At 53.8% G+C, this 26,861-nt stretch overlaps 1 protein-coding gene across 7 annotated transcripts; it reads left to right on the top strand.

The window, feature by feature from the left end:
- Positions 1 to 2,213: 2,213 nt before the first annotated feature.
- SMARCA4 (SWI/SNF related BAF chromatin remodeling complex subunit ATPase 4) lies at positions 2,214 to 26,426 on the top strand. Of its 7 annotated transcripts, none has more exons than XM_085046023.1 (36): positions 2,216 to 2,377; positions 3,798 to 3,851; positions 5,583 to 5,810; positions 6,452 to 6,584; positions 6,916 to 7,290; positions 7,860 to 7,958; positions 8,552 to 8,792; positions 9,318 to 9,444; positions 9,538 to 9,711; positions 10,023 to 10,196; positions 10,386 to 10,553; positions 11,045 to 11,092; positions 11,297 to 11,427; positions 11,620 to 11,677; positions 12,220 to 12,338; positions 12,970 to 13,120; positions 13,585 to 13,748; positions 13,839 to 13,905; positions 14,161 to 14,271; positions 14,868 to 15,110; positions 15,572 to 15,685; positions 15,929 to 16,036; positions 16,475 to 16,561; positions 16,935 to 16,981; positions 17,172 to 17,338; positions 18,638 to 18,801; positions 20,091 to 20,318; positions 20,527 to 20,613; positions 21,909 to 21,986; positions 23,292 to 23,510; positions 23,993 to 24,243; positions 24,434 to 24,542; positions 24,626 to 24,727; positions 24,897 to 25,029; positions 25,205 to 25,344; positions 25,817 to 26,426. In XM_085046023.1, the coding sequence occupies exons 3-36, from the start codon at positions 5,622 to 5,624 to the stop codon at positions 25,847 to 25,849; spliced, it is 4,839 nt and encodes a 1,612-aa protein (XP_084902149.1). In that variant the 5' UTR covers positions 2,216 to 2,377; positions 3,798 to 3,851; positions 5,583 to 5,621; the 3' UTR covers positions 25,850 to 26,426. The 7 variants fall into 7 exon arrangements, with proteins under 7 accessions (XP_084902150.1, XP_084902147.1, XP_084902146.1 ...); XM_085046022.1 differs by having other exon boundaries at positions 11,042 to 11,092; XM_085046026.1 differs by lacking the exon at positions 20,527 to 20,613 and having other exon boundaries at positions 11,042 to 11,092; positions 24,437 to 24,542.
- Positions 26,427 to 26,861: the final 435 nt, after the last annotated feature.

Here is a 26,861-nt window from a genome sequence, read left to right as displayed (position 1 = left end):
TTAGGCCTGGGGGCGCGGGGGGCGCGGGGGGTAAATGGGGTTTCAAGCCTTTCCTGAGTCCCCCAAAAAGACCTTTTTTCCATTTTTCCCCATTTATCGCCGCAGCTCCTCTCAGCCCCGACTCGGCAAATCCAACCACAAGGTCCGAGCGGCCAAAAGCCCGAGCGCGGCACCTTCGCCGTGCCTCTGCCGGCCTGTCCGGCCCCGCTGGCCGCGCCGAGCCCTTGCTGCGAGCCGCAGAATCCATGGAAAAACTCTTGCAGCTCCCGAGCCTTTCCGCCTCTCCCGGAGCTCCCAGCGCCTCGCGAAGTCCCCGCGCTGCCGGCTGCAGGGGCGGGGTTATGTATATTAAAGACACGCGGCACTGGTAGGTGGGCCTCATGGGAGCGATATTTGGGGGAAATTCGGAGGATTTAAGGGTCAGTGCTTCAGAAACGTGTGCTGAAAGTGCGATGACAGCGGGAAAGAGTCTCTAAATTGCTAGAAAGGAGGTGCGGGACGGCGCGGGGGAGACAGTGATGTCTGTGTTTGTCGAGCGGGGTGCCAAAGGGAGAGTGTAGCGCCAATCGGGATCGCGTTTTAACTTTTTGCTGGAACGAAGCGTAGCATTTGTTCTAAGCGTCTTAAAATTTGATATATTGTAAAGGTGAGTTTAATATTAAAAGCAGTATGTGGTTTGGGAAATGATCCCGATCTTGGGAAGTAATCCCGGGGCTTGTTTTTTCTGCGTCACAGGGTCCCAAGTTTGAAGTGCATTCGGGAACGGTGCACCCCCCGGCGTCGATCTTTCAGGTTTCAAGAACAGACTAAATACTATCCAACACATCGAACTCCACCCCCGGGATTCAGGCATGGGCTTGCTATCATTCTCGGGGCTCGTTCTCACACCCGGCACATCTTCCCGGTAAAGTGGTGCCTCCGGGAACGGTGCACCTCGCATGGGGACATTACAGTAGTGAAAAGGCACAAGGAGAGAGTGGTTCCTTAACTGCTGCATATACTTGTCGCAATATCAGACATTATTATGTGACAAAAGGTTTGTGCTGCTTCCGAAGGTGCCGCGAAGGCAGCGGTGTCGGTTGTGGATCCCGGTCGTCCTTCTCCCTCAGCGCTCGCAATATCTCATGCCTTAGCCCCCGCTCACACAGAGAGCACAAGGACTCCAGGCGGGCACGTGGAGGGTGAACTATGGGGGGTTCTGCTTCCAGGTGGGAGGGTATAGGTTGATACCCTAGGCCTGTCCAAAAAACACCTTCTGCTTCTCTGCCCTGAAGCAGGGCTGTGACTGTGTCTTTGATCAGTGTTCGGGACGGGAGCTGGAAAGCTCTACTGCCTTTCCAGGAGCTGTCACTGGTCCTGCATCCCTGCACAGTGTGGGGCATATGGGTGTCGCTCGTATTTCACACTCCTCCTAAGGGATGCAAGTTACAAACTGAAACTCTGGCAGCTGTATCTGTCTGAGCACTGGAACGTGCTCAAAGAATACCGCTAGTGCTTTGGAAAAGTACCTTGGAGTCAGTGCAGTGACCTGTGAGGATGGAGAGGGACCTCAGCTGGGTCACAAACCACTTGGAGAAACCTTTCCGAGGAGCCACGGGGGAAGGACTGACAAAGGTTCTCCCCACTGGATTGGGACTCTCCAACCCGGGGACCCCCCCCCCCGCAGTCCCAAGGAACCTCCCTGGGCTGGGAACGTCCCCGACTCACGCACCGAAATCCCTCCCGGACGCCATCCTGGGAACCCCTAACCCGGGGACAGACCCCTCCAGACGCAGAGACCCCTCCCCTTTTTAGCCTTCATCCCGAGGACACCGCGTGTCCCCCCCTCCGCCCTAACTGAGCCCCCGCCTTGCTCTGCCCCTCCTCCCCCGCCGCAGTGCCGCGCGCCCCGCGCACGCGCGCACTCCGCCCCCTGCCGAACCCGCCTCCCCGGTCCCTTCCACACCCTCGAAAGCGGGTGGCTGATAGATGGGTCGGGGCGGAGGGGGTAAAATCGGAGAACGCGCCTCCCATTGGCTGTCGCACCACGAATGGGCGTGGCCTTGCATCCTTCCCCTCCCTTCCTTCACCGGGGGCAGCGCGCTGCGCTACCATTGGCCGCCTTCGCGGGGGACGCGGGCGGGGCCGCCGCACGCGCGCCCCTCTGGTCGCCTGTCATTGGCAGCGCTGGCGCTGGGACGCCTCGCCATTGGTTGAGCCACGGCGGTGGACGGGGACAGGCGCGGGGCGGGGCGCGCAGGCGCGGGCCCGGCGCTCCCCGAGGCGGCGGCGGCGGCTCCGGCGGCTACGGCATCTCCTTTGTTTCCCCCACCGGGACCGGGATCGGGATCGCACCGGGATCGGGCCGGGATGAGCCCCGGGAAGGGCCCCGCCCCTGGTAAGGCCGGCCGGGCGGGCGGCGCGGCGGGCGGCGCGGCGGGGGGATACGGCGGCCCGAAAGGGTCACGGGCCCTTTGTTCGGGATCGGCGGCGACCTCAGCCCGGAGGGCTCGGCTTTGGGGACCCACCCCGGATCGATCCCCTCTCAGCATTCTCCCCTTTTCCAACTCACCCGTATGCCCCTTTTCCCATCCCATATCCCCCTATTTTCCCTTCCATATTCCACTATTTTCCAGACTCCCTATATCCCCCTTTTCCTCCCCCTTTTCCTCCCCCTTTACCCCCATATCACACTGTTCTTCCCCGTATCTCCCCTTTCTCCACCCCAAATCCTCCCGAATCGTATCCGTCTTTGTCCTTCCCGAGGACACCGACACACACCCCACACCCCCTTCCGATCCCGGGGCGGCTTCGCCCGCCCCCCCAACAGAGACCCCTCCCACTTATGCACTGTGGGGTCCCCCCACGCTCGTTTTGGGGATCCCGTTTTTCACAACCCATTACTCCCCCTTTTTCCAACCCCCTTTTCCGCATCATTTCCCATCTCACGCCCCTCCCACAAATTTCCCGATTACCCCCCATTTTTAAGGTGGGGGGGTCACGCAATTCCCGAGGCCCCGCGGATCAGCTCCCTCATTTCCCGATGGGAATTTTGCCCCTTCCTGGAGGGATCCGGGGCGGGGGGGGGGTCCAGGTGGGGGATCAGGTCGCAGCAGGACACCCGATTTTGGACGTGAGGAAGAGGAGATGAATCCCGATCCATTTATCCTCCTCTGTCACCCCCCCCCCTTTTCACCTCCACAAATTCCCACTGCTGCAATTTCCCGGTTTTCTCCTCCGGAGCCAGAAGAAGATGTGAAGAGGGGGATAATCAAAGAATTTAATTAAAATTAATGAGCTGCACTTGCAGCCCCTTCCTGTTCCCATTCCCATTTCCTGTCCCTCTTCCCGACTTATTCGTCCCCCCCCCCAAATCCCTCCCAGACTCTCCCGCTACAAAAATAAGCTGAAAAACCTAAGAATGGGAAAATCCTCCGCCCACCAACACCATTAATTGATTCATTAATCCAGGGGTTTCATTCCTGTGTTTCAGGATTTAATGACAATTCCTCATCTGTAATCCAGGGGAGTTGTAATAAAACAATCCAGGAAACATCCAGTTGTGCTGTGGGAATGATTTATGTGGCTGGAGCAGGTGGAATCCACTGCCTCCAGCAATAATTAAGTGCAATTTTTTTGATGGATTTTGGAGCGTTTCCTCACTGTAAGTCATCAAATTCCCCAAAAATCCACCAAATTGGGCTCGTCCGTGGGGAAATAACCATTCCTTAGGAGCCTTGCGGTCTGTTAACACTCCGGTGCTGCCGGATTATGACATTTCCTACTTAATTCCCAATTACTTCCCGGTTTCCCCACAGCCTGGCATTAGGAGCTCATCCCTCCAGAGACATCGGAGACTTCCATGCCCATAGGTAGGTGCTGGAATTTTGGGAACCCATCCACCCCGGGATCTAGGAAGTGACATCCTGCAGGAATATTTTCCTTGGAAATGAAAGATTTTCTTGGAATTAGGCATAAAATTGCCATGTATGGGAGGGAGGGAGTGGTGGCGCCAGGGGTGGAAAAGAGCAGGAATGGATATTCCCTGGTATCCCTGTTTTTGTGGTAGGTTTCCTAGGAAAGCTGTGCCAGGATGAACTCCTGCCTGATGCAGAAGGAATCAATCTCTCTCTTTCCCAGAAAACCACTTTGACAGTCCCTGTTTCCTCATAAGAAGAGGGGAAAGGAATGGCTCCACCTGTGGGAGGAGGGCGATTCCCATGGGCTGGAATGATTTAAACTGGGATAAATGCCTCCATGTGGGGGGAGCAGTTGCTGGGAAATACGAATTTTCCTGCTGCCGAAACAAGCCAAATGGGGAAAATCAGGGAAAACCATCCCCTGGTATGTGTTTGATCCCATCTCCCATCATTCCAGGGAAGCATGGAAGCCCCAGAACGTTGGTTCCCAGGCAGCAATTCCCCGATCCTGGAATTCTGTGGGTGTTGAACTTTCCTTCCTTTAAATCGGAGAATTTTAAGCCAAAGGACTTTCTGAGGGAGGCCAGGGATGCACACAGATCCCTGGGAAGCTGCTCTGGGAGCAGCGGCATCCCATGAAAACACATTTTTATGGATGAGGGATCTTCCAGGCACGGACAAGGAAGTTTCCTGAGGGATTTTGAGAGTTTCCCACGTCCCTCCATAGCTCTGGGTCCTGGGAATCCCTGCCCCAGTGCTGAAATACAGGTTTTCCAGCAGAAAAGGAGCAGGAACATGGATGTTTGTGTAATCTTTTCCAGACACACAGGTCCTGGAATTACTAAATCCATGGATTCAGCACTGCTCCAGAGGATTCACAGGGTTTTACCTGGAAAAATGAGCATTTTTCTTGGGAAAGTTCCTTTCTTGGATTTTTTCTTCTGGAAAAGGAGGATTTTTCCCTGGAAAGAGAAGGGATTTGCCAGGAAAGGGAGCATCTCCCATAAGAATTCCAGTGATTTTGGGTGGAATCTCTCCCTCTTTGGGACTGGAGGGTGTATGCAGCTTCCCAGCATCCCAGCAAACCCACTCCAACCAACCTCAGATTGGCGTGAGCAATCCAACTCTTCATGGCCCCCCTTTCTGAATTGACAGAAATTCCCATATCTTGCACAAGAGAGGCACTTTGCCCTCCACAGCCCTCCTGGATGGATCAGGATGGGGCATTCCTATTCCTTGTTCCTTCATGATGCACTTGGAAGGGGATTTCTTGTTTCTTAAGATATTGATGATGGATTGCGAAGGGGGTATCGTATCCCTCATCTTGCCGTAATGGGTTGGGTACGACGTTTCCATCCCTGACTCCAAAATTAGGGATTGGGAACCAGATTTCCAATCCCTCCAGCTTCAAGGACAGATTGGTAATGGAATTCACATTGTTTGTTACCCAGTGATGGATTTGGGGGGGTATTCCTTGCTCTTCATTCCTTTGCTAACAGATTTGAAAGCAAATTTCCCATTCCAGCTGCCTCAAGAATGGATTGGGAAGGAAATTCCTCATGCCTGAGCATGGACTGGGGAGAGGGTTTCTTGCTCATTCCTTGATCATGGATTGGGAAGGGCATTTCCCACCCTGTGCTCTCTCGGTTCATGCCCAGGATTAACGTGGATCCCCCATTCCAGGTGCGGCTCCAGGCGCCCGTTTCCAGCTTCGGATGTGAAATGGCGACTCCAGAACCTCCGCTGGGTGGGACCCCCCGGCCTGGCCCCTCTCCAGGTCCCGGCCCCTCCCCAGGATCCATGCTAGGTCCCTCTCCCGGCCCTTCGCCCGGGTCCGGACACTCGGGACACTCGGGACATGCTCTCCCGGCGCCAGGATACGCCCCAGATGCCATCCACCCCCTGCACAAGGTGAGGCACCCAGCATTCCAGGCCTCTGAAATCCTTGCGCTTGGGTGAGGGATTTATTCCGATCCGTGAGGCCCCCCCCACCATATGACCTCTGCAAATTCCTGCTGCCAGAATGATCCATTTTCCTTCTCCAGCATCAAAAGCAGATGGGAAGAGGGGGGTAGTTAAGAAATTTAATTAAAATCCAGGAGCTGCACCTGTAACCCCTTCCCATTCCTCTTCCCATTCCCATTTCTTCTATCCCTTCCCAAGTTATTTCACCCCCCCATCCCCTCAAATTCCTCCTGGACTCTCCTGCTCCAGAAATGAACAGAAAAACCTCAGTAATGGGAAAATCCCCTGCCCCAGCCCCATTAATTAACTCATTAATTGAGAGGTTTTTTGTCCAGGATTTTGGGATTTAACAACAATTCTTCACCTGTAATCCGGGGGGATTTTCATTAAAAAGTTCAGGAAATTGTGCTGCAGGATGGATTTTCGTGGCTGGAGCAGGTGGAATCTGGCATCTCTGGGAATAATGAAGTGGAGCTCCAGCTCCAACCCCAGGGAATTCTGTGGGCAGGGTGGGTTGGGAGCATCAGGATTTCCTCTGGGAATGCTCTGCCAGGGTCTTAATTTACCGGGCTGTTTCCCTCCTCCAGCCCCTGGATACAATGCACGAGAAGGGAATGTCAGAGGATCCACGCTACGGGCAGATGAAGGGAATGGGAATGCGGCCGGGGGGGCATGCGGGAATGGGCCCCCCCCCCAGCCCCATGGATCAGCATTCCCAAGGTTGGAAGCATGGGTAGAAGCATGATGGGGGCAGGGCGGGGGAAACCATGTCCAAATCCGGGGTTTGGAGAGGAGGGGATTCATCATTCTTGGGTTAAATCCTGGAGACCAGGGCTTAAATACTGGATTCCAGCAGCACTCTGGGAGATTTCCAGGTCTACGTGCTGGATTTTGGGGAAGGAGCAATAAAATCCTGTGGGGTTAAGGGTGGAAATCCTTAATTTTGAGGGCAAACACAACTCTCCCAGGATTCCAGCTGTAAATCATTCATTTTGGTTCGGAATTCTACCCCTTGCACTACTCCCAAGCACACCCCTGTTTTCTCCGCCAGGTTATCCATCCCCTCTGGGCGGTTCGGAGCACGCCTCCAGCCCGGTGCCATCCAACGGCCCCTCCAGCAGCTCTGCAGGTGGCTCTGGCGCGGCACTGGACGGCTCTGGCTCAGACTCGCCGGCGCTGGGCCGAGGCCCGTCCCCGTTCAACGCAGCACAGCTGCACCAGCTCCGTGCCCAGATCATGGCCTACAAGCTGCTGGCACGGGGGCAGCCCCTCCCGGAGCACCTCCAGGTCGCTGTCCAGGGAAAGCGGCCCCTGCCCGGGATGCAGCCGCAGATTCCTGCTCTACCTCCACCCGCTGGTGCCACGCAGGGCCCGGGACAGGCGCCTGGATCAGGGCCGGCACCGCCTGGGTATTCCAGACCTCACGGTGAGGAGGGGCTGGAGGTCCCCAGGGGCATCTGTCAGGTTGTGTCCTGGGGCATCTGAGGGGAGCTCATCCTGTTTGGTCCTGAGGGATCTGTGGGGAGCTTATGCTTTTCCGTCTTCGGGATCTATGGGGAACTCGTCCCATCCCATCTCACATTATCGTGGCAGGTCTGGGGGAGCTTGTCCTGGGATATTCATGGAGAGCTTGTCCCGGTCTATCCCAGAGGATCCATGGGTAGCTCATCCAATTCCATCCATGGTAAAGGACCTCAAAGCTCATCCCGTTCCATCCTGGATCATCCGTGGGAAGTGTTTGGTCCCAGTTTGCCCCAATATCTCCCAGTCTGGGTTTCTCTCTCTTCTCCCATCGGTGTCGTGTGGCCATTCCAGAGGTTACAAGTTCTAATCCGTCCACACTCTGGCAGTTTGAGGGAAAGGGGCCTGTACCTGTGGGTCCTCATCTTCAGCCACAGCAAACCAACCTTTCCTCTGGGAATCTCCCCCAGGAGGCAGTATCATTATGGGATTTCCCTCTTTTTTTCCCTTTGCCTGATTTTTGGGAATTTCCAGGAATAGGAGGGCCCAACATGCCCCCACCCGGACCCTCAGGAGTTCCCCCAGGCATGCCGGGACAGCCCCCTGGGGGCCCCCCAAAGCCCTGGCCGGAAGGTAAGACCTGGATCCCAGAAATGATGGGAATTCATCTCAGATCTCTGAGCAAGGGATGCGCTGCGGGGTGGGAATGGAAGGAAGTTCCTAGTTAAAACCCTGGAATTGGGGCTGGAGTTCTGTCAATGGCTGGTTTAACTTCCATACCAGAGCTTTCCAGGGATCCATGTGCTCATTCCAAGACAGATATTTAAGGCTTTTTAGATAATTGTGGTTAATTTTCAGGTAAACAACTGAAGTTGTTTAAACAACTGAAACTGGAGTTTTGAGGTATTTGGGGCTGATTTCAAGCCAAACAATTGAATTTTTTTGCAGGGAATAGGAGTTAATTTCCAGCCAAATAATTGGAACTTTCAAAGAATTTAGGGTTGATTCCCAGGTGAATAATTGGAGTTTTGGAAGGAATTGGGAAGAATTTCCCATTAAATCTCTGCAATTATTCCACAAGCTCCTTCCAGGCCAGATATTCAGATTTTTGGGGAATTAACTTAATTTCTGACCAAATTTGGTTTTTTACGGGCATTGAGATCCACATCCCCTGACAAGCTGCGCCAGTGCCCCAACTGGCATTCCCAGACTCCCTGTTCCCGCAGGACCGCTGTCAGCAGCAGCTCCAGGCGGGGCCCCCCAGAAGCTGCTGCCGCCCCCGCCTGCTGGCCGCCCCTCCCCTGCACCCCCAGCTGTGCCCCCAGCATCACCGGGGCCTCCCCCGCCCTCACCGGGCCAGCCAGCACCGGCTGCGCTTCCGATCCATCCCAAACAGAACCGGATCACCCCCATCCAGAAACCCCGCGGCCTCGACCCCGTTGAGATCCTGCAGGAGCGTGAGTACAGGTATGGCGCTGCTTGGATTTCCAAGGAATTCCCAGGGTTCCTACCAGTCTCAGCTGCCCCCCATCCCATGTTTCTTCTTCTTGAGACTCCTGTGGATGAGCAAGAGGACATTTTCCTTGCAATTTCAAAAGCTTCTCCCAGCCCCAATTGCCCCCATCCTGTTTTCCCTCTTTCCAATGTCCACAGGTCCAGAGGATGAGTAGGAGTGTGTTTTCCTTTGAGATTCCCAAGGTTCCTCCCATCCCCAACTGCCTCCATCCCATTTTTCCTCTTCTTGAGATCAGAGGGATGAGTAGGAGAACATTTTCCTTGGGGATTCTTCCTGACTATTCCCAGCTCCTTTGCTCTTCCTTGGCCACGCTCCAACCCTGCCATGTTCTTGTTCCCATGGGGGTTCCCAAAACCCATGCCAGGATTCCAGAAGCGACTTCATAATGCCCTCAGCCTGCTCCCATGCTCTTCTCCCAATGGGAACTAGGATGGGAGCAGAGCTGAACTCCCAAAATCCCTCCCTCTCCTCCACAGGCTCCAAGCTCGCATTGCCCACCGCATCCAAGAGCTGGAAAACCTTCCTGGCTCCTTGGCTGGAGACCTGCGGACCAAAGCAACCATTGAGCTCAAGGCTCTGCGGCTGCTCAACTTCCAGCGCCAGGTGAACTCTGGGAACACCAGGATTTGGGAGCTGGGGATGCTGTGGGGTCAGTCACCCCAGGGGCTGATCCCGCACGGTTTCCCTGGATTGCAGCTGCGGCAGGAGGTGGTGGTGTGCATGCGGCGGGACACAGCGCTGGAGACGGCACTCAATGCCAAGGCCTACAAGCGCAGCAAGCGGCAGTCGTTACGTGAGGCCCGGATCACGGAGAAGCTGGAGAAGCAGCAGAAGATCGAGCAGGAGCGGAAGCGCCGGCAGAAGCACCAGGTTGGGGGATTCCCGGGAATCGGGGCAGGGAGGTGGCAGGTGTGGAGATTTCAAGGGAATCACCGGTGTTGGAGGAGGTTGACTCTCGATGATGGGGGACAAGGGTTTGGTGATGGCAGCTGGGACCATCCAATGGTGCCTGGAATTCTCTGATGGCCATTGGGATCCTCTAAGGCCCATTTGGACCCTCTGATTGCCGTTGCTCTCTTCCAATGACCACCAATCCCTCCCAGCTCCACCATTCTCCAACTTTCCGTGCAATCCCTGCACACCGAGCCGTGCGATCTGATGCCCGTGTCCCGTTCTCACAGGAATACCTCAACAGCATCCTGCAGCATGCCAAGGATTTCAAGGAATACCACCGGAGCGTGAGTGGGAAGATCCAGAAGCTGACCAAGGCAGTGGCCACGTACCATGCCAACACGGAGCGTGAGCAGAAGAAGGAGAATGAGCGCATTGAGAAGGAGCGGATGCGCCGGCTCATGGTGAGCAGGATGCGGGATACGGGGAAAAAAGCAGCCAAGAGACAGGAGGGGCGGGATCAGGGTGGATGCAGCGATTTGTACTCACTGAGGGTGAGGAGGAAGGAGGGGCACCAAGGGGCGTGTCGGGTGAGGTCAGAGTGTTCCCAGCGGCTCCCAGGTGATTCCGAGTGTGTTGTTCGCCCCTGCCAGGCAGAGGATGAGGAGGGCTACCGGAAGCTCATTGACCAGAAGAAGGACAAGCGCCTGGCCTACCTGCTGCAGCAAACGGATGAGTATGTGGCCAACCTGACAGAGCTCGTGCGGCAGCACAAGGCAGCCCAGGTGGCCAAGGAGAAGAAGAAGAAGAAGAAGAAGAAGGTGAGAGAAAGGAGAAACTACAGGAATGGCACTGAGATGGCTCACAGAGGGGGCACCAGGGCTGGACTGCTCAGGCTGACTCCACTCTCCTCCTTCCACCTCCTCCTCCTTCTTTTCTTCCCTTCTTCCTATTCTTCTCCTTCCTCTCCTTTCTCTTCTTCCTCTCCTTCTCTTTTTCCTTCTCTTCTCCTTCTTTCTCCTTTTCTTTCTCTTTTCCTCCTTTTCTTCTTCTCATTCTCATTTTCCTTTCTGTTCATCCTTTATCCCTCCCCTTCTTCTTTTTGCTGTCTTTTTCTGCTTCTTTTCTGTCTTCTGCTCTCCTCCTTTTCTTTTCTTACTATCTTTCATCTCGTTGTCTTTCTTCCTCTCCTTCCTTTGCTTTTTTTCTTTTTCTTCCTCATCTTCCTTTTCTTTTCCTCCCTCCTCCTTCTCCTCCTCCCCTTCCTCTCCTTCCTTTTCCTTCTCCTCCTGCCCTGTTGCTCCCACAGAAGGCAGAGAATGCTGAGGGACAGGCTCCGGCCATCGGTCCAGATGGGGAGGTGAGTCCAGGCTCATCCTAATGATCCTGGGATGGGCAGGAAGAGGTCACAGGAATGACTCCAACCCACCATGGGTGGGGAGTGGAGGCCATGTCCCACCGGGTCCATCAGGATCCTCCGTCCTCCCTTTCCCACCAGCCTTCCCAACGAGTTTGGGGGGGGTTGGGGCCGAGAATTCCCAATGCCAATCGACTTCTCCTGCAGCCGCTGGACGAGACGAGCCAGATGAGTGACCTTCCGGTGAAGGTGATCCATGTGGAGAGTGGAAAGATCCTCACCGGCACTGATGCACCCAAGGCCGGGCAGCTCGAAGCCTGGCTGGAGATGAACCCCGGGTATGCCAGGAATACCAGGAGTGGGGGGCTGTGAATGCTGCAATTTGAAATACCAGAGCTAAGAATGCTGGACCTGGGAGAAGATCAGAGGCTGGGAATGAAAGAGCAAGGAGGAAACAGGGAGAACAGGGAGTGGGAATGCCAGAGCCAAATTCAATTTGCAATTCCCTGTTGCCTTTTTATCCCCGCCAGGTACGAGGTGGCTCCACGCTCCGACAGCGAGGAGAGTGGCTCCGAGGAGGAGGAGGAGGTGAGAGGGGTCCTACCACATTCCCACTGGGAGCATTCTGGGAAGGATGGGAAAAGCTGACCTCGGCAATGGCTGTTCGGCAGCTCGAAACGAAAGGCGATAGAATGGAACTAAACGGGAGAATAGCATGGATTACAATGAGACACAATAGTAGGATAACATGGAATATAGCTATAGGGTAAAGTGGGACAAAAGAGCAGGATAAAGCAGTATAAAATTAATTAAAATGGAATAAAGAAATGAGAAAAGAGAATATAAAACAGGAGGATAAACTGAGATGTAAAAATGGAACGAAATAGCAGGAAAAAATGGAATCTCTGTGTTGAGCAACCACTGGGCAGGCAGGAACACTTGGAAATTCCCTTTGGGCGAACCTGGTTTTCATCCCAAATATTCCTGACGTGGCTCCTTGGCCTTTCCAAAGGGAATGGTGGGATCCTGTGGGAGCCTCCCATGTCTGTGAGCCTCGGGGGGGGAGGGGGCAGGTGCTTCTCAGGGTGTTCTCAAGGCGATTTTCCCTGGAATTCCTGGGAATACCACAGGAGGAGGAAGAGGAGCAGCCCCAGCCGGCACAGCCGGCGCTGCCTGTGGAGGAGAAGAAGAAGATTCCGGATCCGGACAGCGACGATGTCTCGGAAGTGGACGCCCGACACATCATTGAGTGAGTCCTTCCCGCCCTCTTCCCGTTTTCCTGCTCCAGCTTCCCATTCCCTACCACTTCCCTGCCACAGGGGCGGGGTTCCATGAGCAGCGTTCCCCCAAGCCCATTTTTTAACAATTTCTCCCAAAACAAGGCCTAATGTGGCATTTGTCTGGAAATTCATGGGGAGAACCACCCTGCGCAGGACTGATAGCACTTCCAAGGAATTCCCCCCACCAGCATCATCCTTCAAACCTCCCATTTTTCACCCCAAGAATGCAAACTGTCTTCCTTTTTCTTCCTTTTTTTCCTGTTTTTGCCCATGAGGAACAGGGATCCATCCCCCACCTCCCCAATCCATGTTTTTCCACCCAGGAGCACCCTCTGTCCTCGTTATTCCTAACTTTTCCCCCAAATTCTCCCTCTCTTTGGTTATTCCTGTTTTTCCCCTGAATTTCCCCTTGTCCCCCTGTTTATCCAATATTTTCCCCAGACTCCCATCTCACCCGTTATCCCAGTTTTCCCCCCATTTCCCCCTCTCACCCCATTTATCCCCCCCCGTACTCCTTCCCACACCATTCTCTCCTCTTTATCCCCGCTCTGGCCCCATTCCCTGGTGTGCTGTGGCATGTTATTCCGGTTTTCCGGGCAGGAACGCCAAGCAGGATGTGGATGATGAGTACGGGGTGTCGCAGGCACTGGCACGGGGCCTCCAGTCCTACTACGCTGTGGCTCACGCCGTGACCGAGCGTGTGGATAAGCAGTCAGCCCTGATGGTCAATGGCGTCCTCAAGCAGTACCAGGTCTCAGAATGTCAGGGATATGGGGATGCTGGGGGAGGTAGCGGAGGTTGTGGTGGTCTTGGGGTGGGACAACGGGATAAGGAGCTGGATCCAGTGTGGGATGAAGACCTTTGGTGGGATAACGGCCGTGGCAGGACGAGGAACTGGAACTGGTGCAGGACAAGAAGTCAGAGCTGGGAAGGAATAATGAACTGGAGAGGAATAATGAGACTGAAGTGGTGTGGGATAATGAGCCAGAGCCAGAGTGGGATAACAAGGGGGAGTTAGAATGGGATAATGAGCTGAACTCACTCCCTGCTGAAAGCCAAGCCCATCAAGTTCCTTGTGAATCCATGGAATATCCCAATTCCTGCGACTGGCTCTGAATAATTAAACTGACCTCGTTACCGGCTTGTTTGCATGAGGTCAGACTGGGGTGGGGCACTCTCCCACCCCCATTCCCACCCCCATGTGCGTTCCCACAGATCAAAGGCCTGGAATGGCTCGTTTCCCTGTACAACAACAACCTCAACGGAATCCTGGCAGACGAGATGGGATTGGGGAAAACCATCCAGACCATTGCCCTCATCACGTACCTCATGGAGCATAAGCGGATCAATGGCCCCTTCCTCATCATCGTCCCGCTCTCGTGAGTGACGGAGCACCCACAAAATCTTACCCAGCCGCCGCTCCAGCCCCACACTCCCAGATTCCCACCCTTTCCGTGTCTTTCCCCCAGGACTTTGTCCAACTGGGCCTACGAGTTCGACAAATGGGCTCCTTCCGTGGTCAAGGTCTCCTACAAGGTAAGTGCTGCATTCGTTGGATTACAGCTTCCCTTTTACTCTTCACACTCTGTTACCATTATGCCAAGGAATCTGCACTGCATCCCAGATCCAAATCCATGAAAACCCATAAAATCCCATTTTTGGTTGTTCCGCAACAGCGGGAACCCCCAACCTCCTCTTTGCTGTTCCCTGTGGACAACAGCAGCTCCCACCCGCTCTGCTCCTGGGAATTCCCTCCTGGCCTGACATTCACGGTTGGAATTCTCCCTCCAGGGCTCTCCGGCGGCACGACGTGCCTTCGTCCCGCAGCTCCGGAGCGGAAAATTCAATGTCTTGCTCACAACGTACGAGTACATCATCAAAGACAAGCACATCCTGGCCAAGGTGAGGCTGGGAAGCACTGGACTCAGAGGTTTTTCCAATCTCACTGTGCTCATGGATGCTGCAAACAGGAAAATCCCTGCCCTTTTTATCCCCCAATCCTGGTATTTTATTCCCTGGAGCTGCTCCCACTCACCAGCCAAAGCTGAGGTGAAATTCCTGCTCCTGGTCCCGATTTTTGGAGAAGTATCCCACGATCCAGCGGATACGTGGATCCCTGAATTTCCATGTAAAATTCCCTGGATAATTGATATTAATTGGATCCCTACAAGATTGTCGTTGCCAAGGAGTTCGGATCCATGGTCCTGGGGGGAGGATAGGTGCAGTGGAGCAGTTGTGCAGATGAAACAGCACTCAGATAATGCTTCAAATCCCACATTTTGGGATTGAGGGGTTATGGCTCAGTGGAGCTGGGATCCACCATCCTGGCAGGGATCCCCTGGATTCCCATCCCAGTGTGGATCTCTCCTGGTGTGGGGGGACACTCTGGGCATTTTCCTCTATCAGAGCCTTTATTGAACTGCTCGCACATCACAGGCTACTCCAGGGACATCCACATCCCCCAGTTCCCACCATGCCTGCCCTTCCTGCTCCCACAGATCCGCTGGAAGTACATGATCGTGGATGAGGGGCACCGGATGAAGAACCATCACTGCAAACTGACACAGGTGCTCAACACCCACTACGTGGCCCCGCGGCGGCTGCTCCTCACTGGGACCCCGCTCCAGAACAAGCTCCCAGAGCTCTGGGCACTCCTCAACTTCCTGCTTCCGACCATCTTCAAGAGCTGCAGCACCTTCGAGCAGTGGTTCAATGCACCCTTTGCCATGACTGGGGAAAAGGTGCAGGAAAGGGGAAATGCAGGAGCGGGCAGGGGCTGCCGGTGGTGGGGATGGGCTTGGGGTCAGTGTTAATGGATAGGGAGGGGTTGGAAGTGTCCCTGGAGCTCTGAGATGTGGCTCAGTGTCACTGTTAACAACTCCAAACGTGTTGGAAGTGTCCCTGGACTTAGGATGTGGCTCAGTGTCACCACTGAGGGATCTGTTCCCTTCTCTGGGTGACAGTTCCCTTCCCTGGTGACAATTCCCTGCCCTTCCGCATCATGGGATACACTCCTGGAGCTTCGTACCACTCTGGACTCACTGTTGAGTCGAGCAGGCAATTGGATTGGTCCCACTAGAAATTGAGGGTCAGGGGGTTCTTGGAGCAGAGCGACCCAATGTGTGCGGGTGTTGGGAGTCCATCCAGTGCTGTTTCTGATGACAATTCCCATTTTCTGTTGACAATTCTCTTCCCTGGCCAGGTGGACCTGAATGAGGAGGAGACAATCCTCATTATCCGCCGCCTGCACAAAGTGCTCCGGCCCTTCCTGCTCCGGCGCCTCAAGAAGGAGGTGGAAGCACAGCTCCCAGAAAAGGTGACACTGGGGCGTACCCCCACCTTTCCTCATCCCAGGATGTGCATGAGATGTCCATCCTGCCCTTACCCACCCTGGCATATGCACGTGGAGCTTCATCCCACTCTGGAATCATTGCTGGGTTGGGTTGAGCAGGTGATGGGGTTGTGATCCCTCTGGGAATTGGGGGTTTCCCATAGCAGAAGGACCACATGTCCGGGGTTCCGAGGGGCTGGGTGTGACTTCTCCCTTGCGTCCTGGCAGGTCGAGTACGTGATCAAGTGCGACATGTCGGCACTGCAGCGGGTCCTGTACCGGCACATGCAGGCCAAGGGTGTCCTCCTCACCGACGGCTCCGAGAAGGACAAGAAGGTCTGGATTTGGGAATTGGTGCTGAAAATGCTGAGCAGGGGTGGGTTTGCTTCCATTACAGGGTGGGCTGAGCTTGGGCCCCCAGTGTGTTTGGGTCATCCATGGAGGCTCCTCAAAGCCGTCAGCGGGTCCATGAGGGGAATAAAACCACAAAATAATTGAAAGGAGATGTTTTGATCCCAGCTAAAAGCTGGAGGTAGGAAATTCCCTGTTTTCCAGCTCCCTTTCCCTGAAACAGTCAGGTAGGAGCAGCCTCGCCTCAAGGGGACTTGGAGGTTTCTTGTAACCTTGAATTTACTTTAACATCTCAGAGCCCCCTATCTGGGGCTGTGAACTCCCAGTCAATGCTCCAGACACTCCTGGAAATGCCGGACTGGCACGTAAAGATGGAAGCCAGCATTAAGCCAGGTTTTTAACCTCCTGGATGCTTCCTGGCAGGGGAAAGGTGGCACGAAGACACTCATGAACACAATCATGCAGCTGCGCAAGATCTGCAACCACCCCTACATGTTCCAGCACATCGAGGTAGGGCCAACGTGTGGAAATGGGGATAAATCCAGGGGATGAACCAAAAAAAGGGATAAACCCAATGGGGATAAACTCAACAAAATCAGGGATAAACCAAAGCCGTGGATAACTCCAACGGGGATAAACCCGGTCGGGATAATCCCAAACAGGGATAAACCAAAACAGGAGTAAACCCAATGAGGATGAACCAAATCAGGGCATTGGGCCCACCTGCCTTCCATCACTCTGTTTTCCACCCAAACCGATCCATTCCCTCACCAGCTTCCCGAGGGAATTGGGGAGGGAGCAGGGCTTTGCTCTTTAGGGCAGCTCCAGATTTTTTGGGTTGGTTTGTGCTGGTTTCTGACACCATTTCTCTTCCCGATTTCAGGAATCCTTCTCGGAGCACTTGGGGTTCACAGGCGGTATCGTGCAGGGGTGAGTCAGGAATTTTGGGATTACCAGTGGAGAAATTTGTGAATTTACAAACTCAAAAGGTTTCTAAGGTTGGAGGATGAATCACCTCCCCACCCCAAGAAGCCAGATGATCCCAGCAAGGGGGAGACACCACATTTTCAGCGTCAAACCCTGTTTTTCCTCTGATTGTGCCTGTTTTGATCCATTCCAGGCTAGATTTGTACCGTGCCTCCGGGAAGTTCGAGCTCCTGGACCGGATTCTGCCCAAGCTCCGGGCCACCAACCACAAAGTGCTGCTCTTCTGCCAGATGACCTCCCTGATGACCATCATGGAGGACTATTTTGCTTACCGTGGCTTCAAATACCTCAGGCTGGACGGTGAGTGCCGTTGGGGACCTGGGAGGTCAGTGTTGCCCCCAGAGGTTGTGGGGGGACAGTGGGTGCCCTGCTCAAGGTGGAGCTGAAGGTGGAGCTCAAGATCAAAATATCAAGAAAAATATCAATATGTAAAAAAATAAAGATATTGGGCTGGACAGAAATATATTGATATCAAGACACAAAAATACAACACCATCAAGATGATACAAAGATAAATCTCTAAGTAAAGATGTAAAGATATCGAAATAGATGTCAAGATATTGAGAGAAATCTCAGTCTGTCAGAATAGATATCAAGGGAGAAAGTGAGCTGTCAAAGATACAAGATTGGTATTTTGATATCTAGATCATATGATCAATATTGAGACATTGCTATTTGAGACATTGATAGTAAGATTGATATCAAGGTTTAAATCAAGATGAATATCAAAGATATCAAGACTGATACCAAGATTTCAAATACCAGTGTCTTGATATCCAGATGACAAGATGTATATTGAGACATTGATATTAAGATACCAAGAGAGAGCGATATCAAGGTTTGTATTAAGATCAGCATTGAAGATATCACCATCAAGGTTTATATCAAAACTGATAGCAAGATATCAGAGATTGATACCAGGATTCTTTTAAACATTAATATTGAGGTATCCAATTTTTTAACAAGGTATCAAAGATCAATATTGAATTATATAAGATTGCTGTCAAGATGTCCTATACCGATATCAAAATGTCAAAGATGCATATCAAGGCATCATGTCCTCATCATCCACTGCTGTTCTTCCGGTTTACTCTGCCAATCTGCTGATTAATCCTGGGATCCCATCAGGTTGAGGGAGGGTCCTGGAGACTCCCATGTGTTTAAAATAAATATGGATTAATTGGTTGGACTGCAGGGTCAAGTTGGAACAGGATGGGCTTTAAGGTCCCTTCCAACCCAGATCATTCCGTAATTCTAAAATAAACACGGACTAAGAATTGAATTCTGGGGTTAGAGCACGAAATGTGACCTGTGGCCCCCACGTGTCCCTGGTAACAGCCACAAAATGGCCTCAACACTGCCGTAATTCTGCCTGCTGTGATCCTGACTCTTGGTAGAGTTCTCGCCTCACCCCAGAGCAGGATCTGCCCCTTTTTCCTTCCTTTTTTCAAAGTTTCTCCCAAAATCAGCCCAACCTTTCACAGGACCCTCCTCCCAGGGGAAAAGGCTCCCCATTCCCAATGAAACCACCCTCCAGACCCCCCAGTGCCCCCAGCGCCGGTGCTGGGGGGCAGGAGTGACGCCTGTGTGGGATTCCAGGGACCACGAAGGCAGAGGACCGAGGGATGTTGCTGAAAACGTTCAATGAGCCGGGCTCCGAGTATTTCATCTTCCTGCTCAGCACGCGGGCCGGAGGGCTGGGCCTCAACCTCCAGTCAGCTGACACCGTCATCATCTTCGACAGTGACTGGAACCCACACCAGGTATGGATGGGGATCTGCCTGCCCGGAGACCAGCCCCAAAATGGATCTATGGAATCAACTTAAATCAACTTAAAATCCGCCCATTGATCCAAAAAACAACCCACACCCCATCCCATTGAGCTGAAAATCAACCCAAAACCAACCGACCCAGAAACCACTGACTGCCACAAAAATCAACCCAAAACCCAACTGACGGACCTAAAAACCAACCTGCTCACCCAAAACCCAACTGATTGACAAAAACCCCAACTGACTGTTCTGAAACAAACCAATCAACCTAAAAATCAACTGACCAACCCAAAGATCAACCCAAAATCAGCTGACCCCAGATCAACTGGCTAACCCAAAATCCAACCAACCGACCTAGAATTCAACCAAACAAACCAAATCAAAACCAGCTGACTGACCCAAAACCCAATGAGCCAGTCCCAAAATCAACTGACCCAAAAAGGAGCCACAGGGTTGCAATTCCATCATTCTCTGCGACCTACTGGTGCTGCCTTGGAAAGCCACCCCCAAATCGCAGTGCTGTGGCTGGGTTTTACCTGCACCCTCTGTCTCTGAGGGAAAGAGCAACCAATGATCCCATTCTGGAATTCCCGTAATCCTCTGGGATTTCTGGGGGCACATCCCATGTCTTTGAGGATAAAAGTGGGGTTTTCAGGACCCCTCATCTAATGCTGCTGCTTCCCACAGGAATCCTGTTCTTGGGGTCCTGGTGATCCTGTTACCCAAATTCCCATAGTCCTTGGGATCTTTGAACTCCTCACAGAACATCCCACATCTCTCCCATGGTTTATGTGAGGTTAAAACCAGCTTTTTTTGCACCTCTTGGCCAATGTGACCATTTCTTCCAGGACCTACATGGTCCCAACAATCCCATTACCCAAATTCTCATAATCCTTAGGGATTTTTGAGAGCCCTTGGGGCACATCCCATGTTTTCCCCATTAAGGCTAAAAGTAGAGTTTGGCACTTCTTGGCCAGCACTGCCCCTTCCCACAGGACCTCCGTAATGCCATTACAGAACCCCTGAGCTCCCTCAGGCCTCATCCCACATCTTCCCCGTGGATTTTGAGGACAAAAGTGGGATTTTTGAGACCCCTGTTTCAACACTTGCCCTGTCCAACAGGATTTACATAGTCCTGGTGATCTCATTGCTGCATCCCAGTCATCCTTGGAAATCCCTGAACACCATCAGGCCTTGTCCCACATCTTCCCCCATGGATTTTGAGGACCAAAGTGGAGTTTTTGTGAGCCAGGTAACGCTAACGCTGCCCCTTCCCCCAGGACCTGCAGGCCCAGGACCGGGCCCACCGCATCGGGCAGCAGAATGAGGTTCGCGTGCTCCGGCTCTGCACCGTCAACAGCGTGGAGGAGAAGATCCTGGCAGCTGCCAAGTACAAGCTCAACGTGGACCAGAAGGTGATCCAGGCCGGAATGTTTGACCAGAAGTCCTCCAGCCATGAGCGCCGGGCATTTCTTCAGGCCATCCTGGAGCACGAGGAGCAGGATGAGGTGAGGGCTGGAGCAGAGTTCCCGCGGGAATTCGGGGGTCAGGAGCCAGAGAGAAGAGAAGGAAAAAAAAAAAAAAGGAAAGAAAAGCCAACAAACCAACCCCAGAGCAGGAGCATGGCAGCTTGTTTGGAATTTTTTGGGACTAGCGTCGGGAACAAAGGCGCCGGATTGACAGCCCTGGAGACTGAATCCCTGTGTTTATCCACAGAGCAGACAGAGCGCGGGCAGTGGCAGCTTCCCCCACGCTGCCTCCTCCCTGTGCCTGGGCGCTGAGTCGGAGGAAGCACCTCTAAAGGTGAGCGGGGTCGTTCAGTCTCCACTGCCCATTCAATCCTCCCGCCAGCACTGCCCGGCACCACCGGCACCGCCGCGCCACAGGCAGGGATAGGCCCACAAGGAGCCACAGCCAGTCAGGGAGGGACAGAACCCGGAAACGGGCTGGGAAGAGCAAGAAATTAGATTGAAATTGCTTGGAAGCACCAAAAGCGAGATTAAAGTGGCGTGAGAACGGCCTAGTGCAAGTTAGAAATGGCCTGGAAGTGCCAAAAGTGAGATTAAAATGGCCTAAAAGTGATGGAAATAAGATTTAAATGGCCTGAAACAGCCAAAAATGAGCTAAAACTGGCCTGAAAGTGCCAGAAGGGATTTTAAATGAGCCCAAAAGTGCTAAAAATGAGTTAGAACCAGCCTGAAAACAGCTCAAAATGAGTTAAAAGCAGTCTGAAAGTGCAAAAGGGAGAAAAAAGGGCCTGCAAGTTCCAAAAATGAGTTAAAACCTGCCTGAAAGGGCCAGAAGTGAGTTAAAACGATCCTGAAAGTGCCAAAAGTGAGAAAAACGGGCATGAAAACAACCAAAAATGAGTTTTAAATGGTCTGAAAGTGCCAAAGGTGAGACAAAGTGGCCCAAAACCAGGCAAAATGAGCTTAAAAGAGCAGAAAAACAGCCATAAAAGACTTAAAAATGGCCTGAATAGGGCCAAAAATGAGAAGAAACTGCCTGAAAGCCAAAATCTGTTGAAAGCAAACATGAATAAAAATGCCTGAGAAAGAGAAAACTTTAAAAATCTCCCAAAAATGAACTTAAAACCACCCTGAAAGCGGCAAAAAGTTGAAATCACCCAAAGATGAGGGAAAACAACACAGAAGCATCGAAAAAACAGCTAAAAATGCCCCAAACTGAGCTAGAACCACCCTGAAATGAGCTGAAATACCAAAAAATGAGCAACTAGACATTGAAACACCCCAAAATGAGGAATAATGCAGAAATGGCCCAAAAACAAGCAAAACACATCGAAACCACCCAAAAATGGGTGAAAACACACTGGACCCCCCAAAAATGGGCAAACCACCCTAGAATCAACCAAAAAAGAGCAAAAACACACTGAAGCCACCCAAAAATGAGCAAAACAAGCCTGAAGTGCCCCAAAATGGGGTCAAATGACAGCGAAAGATCCAAAGGGGAGCTCAAGGCCCCCAAACCCTGAGGAAGGTCCCCGATGTGTGGGAAGCCAACAAGCGTCGGAGGGGTCTGGGGGGCCGCGCCGGAGGCACTGGGGGCGGCAGCTGAATCCCTGATTTGGGTTTTCCCAGGAGGAAGATGAGGTGCCCGATGACGAGACAGTGAATCAGATGATCGCCCGGCACGAGGAGGAGTTCGACCTGTTCATGGTGAGGAAGAGGAGGAGGGGGGAGGAGGAAGAGGGGAGGGAGGAAGGGCAGGATGGGAGGAGGAGGAGGAGAGGAGGAAGACAAAGGAGAGGGGGAGGAAGGAGAAGAGGAAGATCTTGCAAGGAGGGGGAGGAGGAGGAACATCTGGGGAAGAGGAGGAAATGAGTAAGATCTGAGGAGGGTGGGGAGGGAGATCCCATGAGGAGGAAAAAGTGGGGGAGGAAAAAGAGCAAGAGGCAAAGAGGAGAGAAAGATCATTCAAGAAAGGAGGTGAAAGTAGAGGACGAGAAGAGGAAGACCTTGCAAGGAGGAGGAAGAGGAGTAGGGCAAGGGCTATGGGGTCTCCATGAGGAAGGAAGAAGAGAGGGAGGATGAGCAAGGTGGGGAATTGAGGTGTCCATGAGCAGGAGGAAGGAGAGAATGGGGAGGGAGCAGAGGAAGAGGATGAAGGAGGAGGATGAAGGAGGGTAGGAGTCTCCCAGCTCCAGTACGGGATGAGCTCAGGAGCCCCAGAAGGAGGAGGAGACATGGCCAGGAAAGTGGAAAAAGCCCTTTTCCCATCCAAAATTTCAGCAGACCAGGGACAAGGCAGGGATGAAGAGTGAACAATCGTCCTGGCACAGGAACGTCACAGTGCCAGCAAAATTCCTGGTTTGGGGAACCCCCTTGGGGATGCTGTCCCAGTGTGAGGGGGAGTGTCCATGCCCAGAATGCCAGCAATGCTGGACCTGGCTGGAAGAGCAGGACAGGTGGAGGCCAGTGACTCCCAGAATACCCCTAATTCCCAAAACTCTCAATTCCCAAAGCACCCCCAATTCCCAAAACTTCCCATTCCCCAAATTCTTCTCAGTTCCCAAAACTGCCCCCGCACAGGTTTCAGCTGTGCAGCCTGTTCTGCTGCTGCCAGAATTCCTCTGGGAATTCCCAAATCACTCCCAGTTCCCGAAACACTCCCAACTCCTGGTGTGGCTCCTCTAGCTACCAGTTCCCAGCTCACAGTGTGGTTCCTGCAGTTCCCAAACAGCACCAAGTTCCCAAAACTCTTGCAGTTCCCAGAGTGGTTCCTTCAACTCCCAAAACATTTTCAGTTCTTGAAGTTCCTCCAGTTCCCAAAGCAGGCTCTGTCTCTGGGCGTTGGTCCTCCATCCCTGTTCTCCAGCAGCATCCCCCCCATCCCATCCCATCCCACCTCAGATCCCCCCAATGGCCTCAAAATCCCCCTTTGAATCCATCCCTCATCCTCATCCAGCCTCTGACCCCTGGGACCCCTCCCTGGATCCCCTGTGACCGTTCCTGTTCCGGCAGCGCATGGACCTGGACCGGCGGCGGGAGGAGGCACGGAATCCCAAGCGGAAGCCGCGGCTGATGGAGGAGGACGAGCTCCCGTCCTGGATCCTGAAGGATGATGCTGAGGTAGAGCGGCTCACCTGTGAGGAAGAAGAGGAGAAGATGTTTGGCCGCGGCTCTCGGCACCGCAAGGAAGTGGATTACAGTGATTCCCTCACGGAAAAACAATGGCTCAAGGTATTCACCAGGTTGGATCTGTCCAGAGGGCTGGAAATGTGTCTGTGGGGCATGGGAAAGGTTCATGGTCTTGGAAAATCTCTGGGGTCCCTGGAAAAATGCCCAAGGGGCCTGGAAAAGGCCCATGGAGTGTGGAAGGACAGTCACAGGTCATAGGAAAATGTCCACATGTCCCAGGAAAACGCATGTGGGGCTGGGAAAACAGCCACGGTTCCCCCAAAAATACCCACAAGTCCCAAGAAAAGGCCCACAGATGCTGGAAAAGTGCCAGCAGATCCCAGAAAACACCTGTGGGTCCTGGAAAAGGCCCACAGATCCCAGAAAAACCCCCCAGGGGTCCCTGGAAATGGGACTCCCCCATCTGTCTGGGAGCCCGAATCCCTTTGGAAATCCCCATCTTTCCAGGACCCCCCAATCCCTGTGGGCCTGCCCCATCCTTATCGGTGCCCAATCCCAAGGATCCCCATCACTGTTTCCTGCAGGCCATCGAGGAGGGGACGCTAGAGGAGATTGAGGAGGAAGTCCGCCAGAAGAAGTCCTCTCGGAAGCGGAAGCGGGAGCCTGAGGGTCCTGCAGGGCCCCCGCCAAGCGCTCGGAGCCGGGACAAGGATGAGGAGAGCCGGAAGCAGAAGAAGCGGGGACGGCCCCCTGCCGAAAAACTGTCCCCGAATCCACCCCCCCTCACACGGAAAATGCGGAAAATTGTGGATGCTGTCATAAAGTACAAGGACAGGTGAGGGGGGCCAGGGGTTCCAGGTTGCCAAGGAGCCACGTTCCCATCAGTGACACAATGTGGCTCCGAGAGAATGAAGATTGGAGAGAATGGGATGGAATGGGATGGGACGGGATGGGATGGGACGGGATGGAGAGGATGGCAATGAGGACAAGGAAGGCCACCCCTCACTCCCGTTTCACCCCCGCAGCAGCAGCGGGCGGCAACTGAGCGAGGTTTTCATCCAGCTCCCGTCCCGCAAGGAGCTGCCAGAGTACTATGAGCTCATCCGGAAACCTGTGGACTTCAAGAAGATCAAGGTACCAGAGTCTTCCAGGATCTGTTGAGATCCACTGGAATCCACCCCCTGGGGGCTCCCTCTCATCCCTTTTCCCACCCCCAGGAGCGAATCCGGAACCACAAGTACCGGAGCCTCAATGACCTAGAGAAGGATGTGATGCTGCTGTGCCAGAATGCCCAGACCTTCAACCTGGAGGGGTCCCTGGTACAGAAAATGGGGGAAGAGCCCCCAGCATAAGCTGGAATGGCACCTGGGAAGGGCTGAAAATGGCCAGAAACAGCCTGGAACGGCTTGGAACAACAGCCACGATGGCTTGGGATGGCCTGGCGTGACCAGGAATATCCAGGAATGACCTGGAATCCCTGTTCCCCAGATCTATGAGGATTCCATTGTGCTCCAGTCCGTGTTCACCAGTGTCCGGCAGAAGGTGGAAAAGGAGGAGGAAAGTGAAGGAGAGGAGAGCGAGGAGGAGGAGGAGGGAGAGGAGGAAGGATCCGAGTCTGAGGGTGGGTGTTGGGGTGAATGTGATGGGATGGAGTGGGGTGGAGGGGATGGGGTGGAGGGGATTGGGATGGGAGGGGATGGGATGGATGAGATGGGGTGGAGGGAATTGAGATGGGAAGGGGTGGGATGGATGGGATGGAGGGTCAGGATCATTTGGAGGGTCTGGATCCCCCCCAGCCCGCTCGGTGAAGGTGAAGATCCGTCTGGGCCGGAAGGAGAAGGTTCCAGAGCGTGGGAAGGGCCGGCGCCGGGGGGGGCGGGGGGGACGCCCCAAACCCCTCCTGAGCGACGACGAGAGCGAGGACGAGCAGGAGGAGGTGAGGGAATCCAGGAATGGCACCGGATCATGGAAAGAGCCTGGATTGTGGTAGTGACCCTGGATCCTGAGAGAGATCCCCCAAATCCAGAGAGTGAACCTGGATCCTTCACCCTTACCCGAGTTCTGGGCTGAATTGCCCAAATCCTGGGAGTTACCTTGGATCCTGGCAGTGATCCCAAATCCTTCATCCTGACCCCGAATCCTGGGAGTGACCCCAGATCCTGGGAGAGACCCTGAATCCCTCATTCTGACCTCCAAATCCTGGGCTGAACCCCCCAAATCCTTCATCCTGACCCCAGTTATTGGGAGTGACTCCAAATCTTGAGCTAAACCCCAAAGTGCCTCATCTCAATCCCAGATCCTGTAGAATGAAGTCCCCAAATCCATGCCTGACCCACAAATCCTATCCTGAACTCCCCAAATTCCTCACCCTGGCCCCCAGTTCCTCACCCTTTTTCCCCCCTTTCCAGGATCGCTCCGGCAGCGGCACTGAGGACGACTGACCCCAACATTCCATTGCTCCAGAAGCTCCCTGGAACCCCAGACCCCCCCCCCCACACCCCACCCCCATTCTCCCCTGTAGCTCCGACGACAGCGACGCCGGAATTCCCAAAATCCTGAAAATCCCAAAAGACCCCATCCATCCTCAGCCGTATTTATACCGGAACCAGCACTGCCGCAGCCACCAGAGCTCCTGGATCATCCTGGATCCAGGATTTTCCAGGATGGTCCAACTGGGCTCATCCCAGGATGTTTCAGATGGTCCCAAGTTGTCCCTGCTCATCCCAGATCCAGATTGTCCCAAGTTGTCCTGGGCTGTACCAGGTGGTCCTGGGCTGTCCCAGATTCGGATGGTCCCGCATTGTACAGGGTGATCCAGACCATCCTGGGTGGTCTTGGATCATCCCAGCCTGTCCTGAGTGGTCCCTGTCCGGATCATCCTGGGTGGACCCAGGTTGTCCTGGACCCACCCTCCATCCCCTGGGATCCTCCCAGCCGATCCCAATCCTGCCTCCCCACACTGTCGCTGTCACTGGATTCCCAGCAGTCGATAATTAATTAATAAATTAATCCAACAGAGTGGAGTCACCTCCGGGGGGAGCAGGGGAGGTCCCTGGGGGGGAATTGGGGGATTCCAGAGGAGGCTTGGGTGTGGGGGATTTGTTGGGATGACTCTGGGGATTAGGGGATCTCTGGGGGACCAGTGAGTCCCTGGGTAATTTGGGGGAGGGTCCCTGGGGTGCTCCCTCCCCTGTGGGATTCGTGTCATTCCCAGAAGCACTGCAGCAACGACCCCTCCCTCCCCTGGGAATTGGGGCCGGGGGGGAATCCCGTCACCTGGGGGGATTGGGGGAGTTGAACCCTTTCGTGCCCCAGACCCCGATCCTGCTCCAATCCTCCTGGGAATCACCTCCAGTGGAAAAGCCAAGATTAATCCCGCGGGAAAACACTTAAAAAGTGGCTTTTGAATGCAGGGCCAGGGCGTGGGAAAAGGGACTCCCGTGTCCCGCCCTC

The sequence above is a fragment of the Lichenostomus cassidix genome, unplaced genomic scaffold (genome assembly GCF_008360975.1).
Source record: "Lichenostomus cassidix isolate B80296 unplaced genomic scaffold, HeHo_3.0 HiC_scaffold_39, whole genome shotgun sequence".
NCBI classification, from domain to species: Eukaryota; Metazoa; Chordata; class Aves; order Passeriformes; family Meliphagidae; genus Lichenostomus; species Lichenostomus cassidix.
This window is presented reverse-complemented; position numbering and strand designations above follow the sequence as displayed.